Source organism: Apis laboriosa, unplaced genomic scaffold (assembly GCF_014066325.1).
Source record: "Apis laboriosa isolate Shangri-la unplaced genomic scaffold, ASM1406632v1 scaffold4_cov146, whole genome shotgun sequence".
NCBI classification, from domain to species: Eukaryota; Metazoa; Arthropoda; class Insecta; order Hymenoptera; family Apidae; genus Apis; species Apis laboriosa.
Window position 1 is genome coordinate 1613877 of NW_025223501.1, and position 10206 is coordinate 1624082.

A 10206-nucleotide genomic window follows, 5' to 3' on the forward strand; every position below is an offset into this window, starting at 1 on the left:
TGTGCCTTATAATGTATGTACTTAAAAAGATACTTATTTAAAAAGCATTAGATTTTAATTTTAAATTGAAACAATGAAAAAAAAAAAATAAATGTAATTTAAAGATTAATTATGTTTCAAATCTTGTTATTTTTTGAAAAAAAAAAATTATTAAGTAATTTATTTTGAACAATTAATTTTTTTAAATTATTAATTTATATTTAAATAAAGCATAAAAATAACAAGCAAGATTTTTTATTTTAATGATTATGATATATAAAATGTTATTCTTTGATAGGAATAAATAAGGTATTTAACATATTATTTTCTTGTTTTCCAAATTCCAAGGAAAAATGATTATTTGATAGTTTTTCTTATTCAGTTAGTTCTTTAATTTTCTACTTTAATAATTACATAGATAGTATGATTCTTTAAGTTCTTCTAATTTATTGTTCAATATAATAATATTTAATATGATATATATTTATATAGAAAGATGTGAACTATATAAGATTGTTTATCATTTCAAAAGTAATTTAAACATTGTATATATATATATATATATATATATACATATATATATACATGTCTTAACATATAACATATATAAATTAAAGTAATCTCAGGAAGTTAATTATGAACTATATTACTTAGTTTACTATATTCTAATTTTTTAATGTCACTGAATGGAAAAATTAAGAGAAAATAATTTAAATGTAATTTTCATAAATATCTATCAATCCAAGTTCATTAATATATCTATTAAGAATATTCGATGTCATTTTCAATATTCATTCATACTTATACCAAAAATTCTACATGTATCAGGATACCATATAAGACATATTTACAATTATTTAAATAAATATATAAAACTATCTCGAATAAGTTTTATATTATTTATACTACTTAATTATATATAGCATCTGTTATATAGTGGCAAACATATACTTACATATATATGGATAATTATATTATTTCTATATAGTTCTATTATATATATAATTCATCTAAATCAAAACATCTAAATATCTCTTTCAATTGTAAAGACACAAAAAATGTTTTTTATATAATTCGAATGATATCTTCAAAAATTAAAATTAATTTCTTGATATCATTCAAGTTACATAAAATATAATCATCACAAAAAAGATATTTAGTGGACTACTCTATATATCAACAATATTTATAATTCAATTTATTATATTTTTTATAATATATTTTTTATTTGTGTTATTTATATAATTTCAATAATTTTTATATTGAAAACTGTAAAAAATATTTTATTATAAGTCTATGATATTATTATGGATACATACTTATAAACATTATTAAATATTTTTTCGAATTTAGTAACTTTTCAATGAAATTTTATTGACTTATTCGTATGTTTAAACAGATGTAACAAAATTAAAACCATGATTAAAGAAAAAAAATATAAAAACAATGATGCTAAGTACAATTTCTTAAGAAACAGACATATCAAAATACTTTTTAACTTAGATATATCTCTTTAGAACTCACAATAAAATTATGAAACATATCAATATTTAGAAAACTTCTGTAAAAATAATAATTGACACATAATAGGAATCAATTGGTTTAAAACTACAATTGATAATGAAATACTGTTACAATTCTAAATAATAAAATCATATGAATACCCCATAATGTTTGATAAATTTAATTTAATAAGCATATTTATATTTAATAAAGATTTAATTGCTTGGATTTAATAGCAAAATTTATGGATATATATTATAATGGATCATATTGATGAGAAATATAATGCAAAATATATTAAATCAATCATGAAAGGAAATTGATTCAATTTTTGTTTGAAATAGTATAATCGTTAATGAACCTATTCATTTTACTATTGAAGTAAAAAACAATAAATCGTTTTGTTTATTTAAAAAATAAACAAAATGTCATTTATTGAAAAAAATTGCCTAAATTAAATTTATTAAATCAATAATTCTTAATTAAATTCTTAATCCAAAACATATAGTAAAAAATAATAAACAATTTTTAAATGAAAAAGAAAATTAAAATAAGCGGTACAAATCCGACTTAAATCTATTAAGATATTTTGAATTGATATAGATTCATGATATTTTATTGATTTATATGTATATGTTTAATAAAATCTATGTCAAAATATACTATAGTTATTAAAACAAAAGATAGAATGACAAAATATTATAAAAATAAATTAAAATAATATTTAATCTCATTTTCATCATTAAAAATAATATTTATCAAAAATATATATATCATTTATAAGAATGTATCCACAAAATATAGGAATTATGTTAATTAAATAGTTTAAAGTTATTGTAATCCTGTTTAAAATTTAAATTAATTTAAATTTTCTTTGCATTTCTTAAATATATATGGATGCTTTAAAAAAATTATGATAGAAATTAATTTATTAATTAATTTTTCTTTTTAATTAATTTATGCTTTTTTATCCTTTCTATATGATATAACGATCAATAGAATTTATCTAATTAATAGAAAATGTTTTTAATGTATATGTCTGCCATTATAAACAAATCCAATATATTCATCTCTAAAATAAAACGATTTTTTAAGAGATTAAGTTAGTAGAAGAAAAAGAAATATTTTTGGAATGTTGTTAACCAAAATGAAAAGTAAAACCATCCGTGCGGAATTGATAACCATCATGTTGACTAAAGAATGTTTGAAATACTACGTTTGGATCAACATCTGTAAAAAAAAACTTTAATTATATATTATATATTTTGTATATAAAAATATATAAGTTACATTAACCTTGATATCCTCCATCAGTATCATCAATATCATGTCCACTATCATAGCGTGATCGTTTTTTAGGATCAGAAAGAATCCCATAGGCTTCTCCAACTTCTTTAAATTTTTTTTCTTGTTCTTTTTTTTCTCCTTCTGTTGCATTAGGATGTCGATCTACATATTATATAAAGACAAATTAATATAATTAAGTTAATAAATTAATATAATTAAATTGAATGAAAATATATTTTCAAGCTTACCAGGATGATGTACCATCGCTCGTTTCCTATATGCTTTTTTAATATCATCGGTAGATGCATTTTTATCTATTCCTAAAATCTCATAATAATCTTTTCTCTTTGATTTTTTTAATGCCATTTTGGCTTCCATTAATAATCGTTTGTTATCTGTCAATTAATATTGAATAATTTATTATGTAAATAATTTATTTAAAAATATTTATATATTTACCCCAACTTTTATCCATTTTACATGCTTTCTCAAGATCATGAACAGCTTTTTCATATTCTTTCAATTCCATATAAGAAGCTGCTCTTCTCTTGAGAGCTTTAAGATAATTTTTATCTAATTTCAATGCTTCTGTGCATTCTATTATTGACTCATTTAATCGAGATAACTAAAATAGTAAAATTAATAAATTTAAATCTGTACATAAATCTATTATTTAATAAAATTTAATAAGAAATGAAGATATATTACCTTTGCTGCAACTGTTGCTTTATTAAAATGAAGTTTTGCGTTTGTTACAATATTTTGAGGATCTATAGTCAAGGCTTCTGTATATAATTTGTATGCTTTTTGGTATTGTTCTTTTTCATAAGCAGCATTTCCTTCTTCTTTTTTCTTTTTTAAATTTTTAGCTCGTTTATATATTTCTAATGCTTTAGCATGATCTGGAGCCAATCTAAGTACTTGTTGAAAATGTGTAAAAGCTCTGTCAATATTATCTTGGAAATACAGACACATAGCACGAACATATATAGCATCTGCATTTTGTTTATCAATATGCAAAATATCACTAAAATATTAATATAGAATAATATAAAATATTATTTTAAATTTATGAAACAAAAAAATACAATATACTTTGCTATCTCTTGTGCTTCCTGGTATCTTCCCAAAAATACTAAACATTCTGCTTTGATTAATTTAAAACTTGTACAACGAGTACTCACATCACAACAACGATCCATACAATATACAACCTATGTTATATGATTTTAATTACTTATTACTTAATTATTAAAGTTATATATTATTTTAGAATTTATTTAAAAATAGAATTACAAACTTTACGATAATCCTTAGCAGCATATGCAGTATCAGCATCTTTAAGAAACTTTTTCACATATTCTAAGTCTTTTTTCTCTGTAGTAATTCCTTTATTTTCAGGATCAATTTCTAATAACTTGGATAAAGTAGTTTCAGCTTGAATAATATCTCCCAAAATCAGGCAACATTTTATAATTCTTACATATGCCTAAGTATAAATGAATTGAATTAAAAAAATATTTATTCCTTTAAATATATTTTTCAAATATATTTTTATATGTATAAATAACATACTTTGTATAATTTTTCATCCAATTCAATACATTTTTTTGCATCATCCAAAGCATAAGGATATTTATCAAGCATCATATAACATGCAGCTCTATTTGCATAATGCAATGGTTTATTTGGATATAATTCTAAAACAATATTCATTTTATTAATATCATAAACTCATGAAATTAAAGTAAGATTCTTAATCCAAAAAATAAATATACTTTACCAATAAGTTCACTATATTCTTTTAATGCTTCTTTATATTGTTTTCCAACATAAAGTTCTTTAGCAGTTTGCATTTTTGCACACCTAGAACAACTAGGTATTTATTTTAATTCTGTGTTGAATGCTTTGATGATGTTATTATAATCAACTTAAATGAAAATCATATAAACTTTTACTAAACTAATTATGTAATTTTATAAATTATTGAAAACAAAGACTTAATAAAATTTTTATTAAAAACTTTAAAAAATATTTATAATAAATATTTTCAAATAATTTTTGAAAAAAAGTAATATTTAAAAATTAAAAAATTAAAAAAAAGCAATTATGCAGCATTTAATGAATGAAATATAATATTATGTATTCTTATTTTATACTCACTCTTTAAATTGTTCAATAGTAGACATTGTTGAATGTTTTGAAATATACTTGCGTATATCCCTACAAAATGTTCATATATAGCCGTTTTATATTTTTATCGAATTTACATCTTTGTAATAAAATAAATATTAATATTAAGAGTATACTTCCTTTTAACCGGCTCCTACGGAATCGGACTCTTGGTCGGATAAACGAATGGTCAATTAATCGAACAATATCATTTGTAGGTTGTAAACAAAATAAGTAAATAAATATATATAAATATACATATATATGATATGTATATATGTATATGTATATCTACAATATTTCTCACTTACTTATAAAATATAGATATAATATAATATAATATCGTCAATATCATATATGAACATATAAAGAAATAATAATTGTTATAGAAAAATCACGATCTGTTTCTATGGTGAACGATGTCCGATTAAAGCTGAGCCTGATAAAAAAAAGTGTACTATACGTATTATTTTAATCGGTCTATTCCCTTCGCGGAACAGTCTTACTCCTTTTAAGACTACCAACAGAAGGATTGCATTTGTTATAATGATCCCAGGAAGTTAGTATAATACGTTCCACAATGCATCCTAAATAATTTTTCAAAAATATAAAAAAATGTTAAATTAACTAATACTTGATAATAATAATCAAATACAAATAACTTAACATTATTAATTAGTTACAATTGTATTTATTAAAAAAAATTATATCTTTCTATTATTTTATTACTTATTATTATATTATTAATTGAAAATTATTTCTATAAAAATATAATTAATTAAAATTTTTATTAATTAACAATTTTAATTAATAAATAATATAAAGATATTTTAGAACAATTTTACATGTTATATTTTTTTCAAAAATTGCTATTTTTAAGTATTTCGTAATTAATATTTATCAAAAATATATAATGATAATTTAGATAAAATGATTATTTCTTGAGAAAATAAATTAATACATTTATATAAATAATTATATATAAATAATTGTAATTTCATATCATTTATATTAATTTGAATATAAAAACATCTAAAAGTATTTAAAATTTATCGTTCTTTTTTTGGAACACCTCTTATTCCATGTATTATATTTTATAGCGTATCAGCCTTTACTATCATTTTCATTATAACCTCTAGTAATTTTATACTTTGAAAGGAAAAGTACGACGAATTGTGTAATTTGTAAGTTTAAATAAATAAATAAGTAAAATTAAAGAATTTTTAAATAATTTTTGTCAATAGAAATACATGTTTGATAATAGTGAACTTAGATCAAAATTGTGCACCATGTGTTTAAGAATCACCACATATACAGAAAAGCTTTTGCAATTACATATATAATTTATATTATAACATTATTTTATAAATTATAAAATTTTATAAACAAATATATGCAAATATTTTTATTAATAATAAATTATTTTTTTATTAAATTTAAAATATTAAATATTTATTAAATTTATTTTTTCTGATGCAGTATTATTTTAAAATATGAGTCGTTTTTTCGCAACTGGATCAGATTCTGAATCTGATAGTGCTTCTGAGGAAGAACAGGTTCAAAGGGCACCAACTACAGCTTTTACGGTAAATTTAAATGTTATTTTTATTTTTATTTTTTTTTATATTTTTAAAATTGCATTAATATAAAATAAAACTATTTTAGTTCAGTGATGAAGAGGAAGAAACTAAGAGAGTTGTACGATCAACCAAAGAAAAAAGATATGAAGAGATTGCAAATCTTATCAAACTCATAAGAAATTACAAAAAAATCAAAGATATGAGTAGCATGTTATCCAGTAAATATTTGTTTAATATTGAATAAAATTAAATAATATTCAATTAATTTGAATTATTTGTATTGGTATTTTGTATTGGTATTTTAGGTTTTGAAGATTTAATGCGTGCTTATCAGAAAGCATTGCCTGTAATAGCAAAGGAAGAAGGTGGTCAAACTCCACGTTTTTACATTAGATGTTTAGTAGAAATGGAAGATTTTATCAATGAAGTATGGGAAGATCGTGAAGGTCGTAAAAATATGTCAAAAAATAATTCAAAATCATTGACTTCATTACGCCAAAAACTTCGTAAATATAACAAAGACTTTGAGGAAGATATAGTAAAATTCAGAGAAAATCCAGATCAAGATGATGATGAAGAGGAAGAGAAACGTGAATATAATTTACAAATATTTATATTTAATTAATATTTTTCTAATTGTTTAATTAAATTTTTTTAATTAAAATTTTAGCTGAAGAAGTTGTAGAATTTGAGGATGAAGAAGATAGTGCAGTTGCTTTTAAAAAAGCAGGATCAGAAGCGAGTGAACCAGATACTTCTAAATTTAAGGTTTATATATAATATAGTTTTGATATTTTCTCTATTTTAATTAAATAAAATTATAATTTTACAGAAAAATGTAGCTGATGGAGAAGAAGGTAGTGAAAGTGAATCTGATTGGGGTAGTTCTTCGGATAGTGAGAGCACAAGTAGTGAAGATGAAGGCCAATATCAAAATATTCGTGAACGATTTATCAAAAAGTATATATATATATATATAAATACAAATAAAAGCAATAAATAATTAGTAAATATATGTATAATGTTATATTAATATCATCATATTTTTAAATAGAGTGACAGATAAAGAGGAAGAAGAAGATAAGGCAAAACGAAAGGAACAGCGAAAGGAACGGAAAGAAAAAGAACGAAAAAAGAAAAAAGACGAAGATGATGAAGAAGGTGAATGGGAAACTGTTAAAGGCGGTGTAGCTATTCCATCTGAAAAACCGAAAATGTTTGCAAAGGATGCAGAAATTAATGTGGCTGCTGTTTTAAAAAAACTTTCTGAAATTATCGCGGCTCGCGGTAAAAAACGTACCGATCGTAGGGAACAAATTGAGCTGTTACATGAATTGCAATCCATAGCGGACACTCATAATCTTGGACCAGCAGTAGCAGTTAAAATTAAGTTCTCTATTGTATCTTCTATTTTTGATTACAATCCAAAAGTATCTGATGCAATGAAACCTGAATATTGGTCAAAGTTGGTACTATATTTCAGATTTCTAGAAAATATATAAAAAAGAAATTATCCTTATTTATATAGACTAATAAATTAATTATTTTTATATAGAATATTGGAACGTATTACGGAAATGCTCGATATGTTGTTGAACACAAAAGATATGGTAATAGCTGAAATAGTATCTGAAGATGCAGAAGAGTATGAAACACCACCATATAAAATACATGGATGTGTATTAACGTTAGTGGAACGTTTGGATGAAGAATTTACTAAATTATTAAAGGAATGTGATCCACACAGTAATGAATATGTAGAGAGGTACATATATTTAATATAATAAAGTAAATTTAATATAATAGAGAGATATATATTTAATATAAATTGAAAATATTATTTATGATTTCTCTTTTAGGTTAAAAGATGAAAAACAAGTATCCACAATAATAGATAAAGTTCAGGAATATTTAGAAAGACAAGGAACTGTTTCTGAACTTTGTCGCGTGTATTTACGTAAAATTGAACATCTTTATTATAAATTCGATCCAAACGTTCTTAAACAAAAAGAAGTAAATATATAATAATTTAATTTAATTTAAATATTTAATTAAATTAAATATTAAATTTTAATAATATAATAAATTTAATATAATAAATTTTAATAATATAATAATAATTAAATTTTAAGGATAAAATTTAAAAAAAAAATATAAAAATTTTCAGGGAGAACTTGGTCCAGATGTTATAACATCTGTACAAGTTATGGAAAAGCTTTGTAAATATGTTTATGCACATGACGGAACAGATAGACTTAGAACTCGTGCAATTCTTTCTCATGTTTATCATCATGCTCTTCATGATAACTGGTTTCAAGCACGTGATCTCATTTTAATGTCTCATTTACAGGAAACTATTCAGCATTCTGATCCAGCTACGCAAGTTCGTATTTTTTATGATAAAATTAAATTTTATTTTATTTTTACTTATCATTTTTTCCAATCATAGATTTTATACAATAGAACTATTGCTCATCTGGGCTTATGTGCTTTCCGTCATGCGAATATTAAAGATGCCCATAATTGTTTAGTTGATTTAATGGTAACTGGTAAAGTGAAGGAACTTTTGGCACAAGGTCTTCTTCCTCAAAGACAACATGAACGCAGTAAAGAACAAGAAAAGATCGAAAAACAAAGGCAAATGCCGTTCCATATGCACATTAATTTAGAACTTCTTGAATGTGTTTATCTAGTTTCTGCGATGCTCATTGAAATTCCATACATGGCTGCACATGAATTTGATGCAAGAAGAAGAATGATTTCCAAGACATTCTATCAACAATTAAGATCTAGTGAACGTCAATCATTAGTTGGACCTCCAGAATCTATGAGAGAACATGTTGTCGCGGCAGCAAAAGCAATGCGCAATGGAAATTGGTTGGCTTGTAATAATTTTATTATTAATGAAAAAATGAATGCTAAAGTTTGGGATCTCTTTTATCAAGCGGACAAAGTTCGTGATATGCTCACAAGATTGAACAAAGAAGAGGCTTTGAGAACATATTTATTCACGTACTCTCATGTTTATGATTCAATCTCAATGCCGAAATTAGCAGAAATGTTTCAATTGAAGCGACCTGTTGTTCATTCCATAATAAGTAAAATGATCATTAATGAAGAACTTATGGCATCTTTGGATGATCCAACTGAAACTGTTGTAATGCACCGTAGTGAACCAAGTCGTTTACAATCATTAGCATTACAGCTTACTGATAAAGTAAACAATTTCGTAGATTCTAATGAACGAATTTTTGAAATGAAACAAGGTAAGCTATACAAATTTCATCAAACGATTTTAAGAACTTATAAAATTATAAAATACTAATGATGTAAACACTTTAAATGGTAGGAAATTTCTTTTCAAGAGGAAATCAAGGAAACTTTCGTGACAGACAAAATTACAATCGACAAGGACAAGATTGGGGTCGTCAGAGACGTGATCGTGATCGAGATCGTAATCGAGAAGAAAATCGAAATTATTAAATCATTGAATATTATTTATGTGGGTGTTTAAGTGAATTATCATTGTATCATGTATACACTCATTTAAATAATGTTGAAAATAACAGTATATAAATAATTATATATTAATGTATATTCATACTTCCATTTGCTACTATTTACATATAAGAAGATTCGATTTATCGTACAAAATAAACAATATTAGTTATTACAGAATTTTAAT

At 22.9% G+C, this 10206-nt stretch overlaps 2 protein-coding genes across 5 annotated transcripts; one reads left to right on the forward strand and one right to left on the reverse strand.

The window, feature by feature from the left end:
* Positions 1 to 2350: 2350 nt before the first annotated feature.
* On the reverse strand, positions 2351 to 5451 carry LOC122717041 (dnaJ homolog subfamily C member 7). Of its 4 annotated transcripts, none has more exons than XM_043940723.1 (11): positions 5253 to 5451; positions 4933 to 4992; positions 4553 to 4635; positions 4345 to 4469; positions 4070 to 4258; positions 3865 to 3983; positions 3478 to 3796; positions 3229 to 3394; positions 3018 to 3164; positions 2779 to 2931; positions 2351 to 2712 (listed from the first exon to the last, which is right to left on the reverse strand). In XM_043940723.1, exons 1-11 carry the CDS (start codon positions 5294 to 5296, stop codon positions 2621 to 2623), a joined length of 1497 nt encoding a protein of 498 aa, XP_043796658.1. In that variant the 5' UTR covers positions 5297 to 5451; the 3' UTR covers positions 2351 to 2620. The 4 variants fall into 4 exon arrangements, with proteins under 4 accessions (XP_043796658.1, XP_043796656.1, XP_043796659.1 ...); XM_043940721.1 differs by having other exon boundaries at positions 4553 to 4644; XM_043940724.1 differs by having other exon boundaries at positions 4553 to 4644; positions 4933 to 5110; positions 5253 to 5445.
* Positions 5452 to 6049: 598 nt separating this feature from the next.
* On the forward strand, positions 6050 to 10206 carry LOC122717309 (eukaryotic translation initiation factor 3 subunit C). The gene is made up of 12 exons (XM_043941257.1): positions 6050 to 6125; positions 6421 to 6527; positions 6607 to 6739; positions 6827 to 7111; positions 7192 to 7289; positions 7354 to 7481; positions 7576 to 7986; positions 8077 to 8286; positions 8381 to 8534; positions 8689 to 8904; positions 8971 to 9787; positions 9871 to 10206. Exons 2-12 carry the CDS (start codon positions 6435 to 6437, stop codon positions 10002 to 10004), a joined length of 2679 nt encoding a protein of 892 aa, XP_043797192.1. The 5' UTR covers positions 6050 to 6125; positions 6421 to 6434; the 3' UTR covers positions 10005 to 10206.

Excerpts from the sequence above, each read along its gene's own strand:
- LOC122717041 (XM_043940721.1), bottom strand. The coding sequence starts at position 5,296 with ATGATATTGACGATATTATATTATATTATATCTATATTTTATAA. Across the intron at positions 4,470-4,552 it reads AGAATATAGTGAACTTATTG|AATTATATCCAAATAAACCA; the intron begins GTAAAGTATATT and ends ATATTGTTTTAG. Across the intron at positions 3,984-4,069 it reads CTGCTAAGGATTATCGTAAA|GTTGTATATTGTATGGATCG; the intron begins GTTTGTAATTCT and ends CATATAACATAG.
- LOC122717309 (XM_043941257.1), top strand. The coding sequence starts at position 6,435 with ATGAGTCGTTTTTTCGCAACTGGATCAGATTCTGAATCTGATAGTGCT. Across the intron at positions 7,112-7,191 it reads TGATGAAGAGGAAGAGAAAC|CTGAAGAAGTTGTAGAATTT; the intron begins GTGAATATAATT and ends TTAAAATTTTAG. Across the intron at positions 7,482-7,575 it reads CGTGAACGATTTATCAAAAA|AGTGACAGATAAAGAGGAAG; the intron begins GTATATATATAT and ends ATTTTTAAATAG.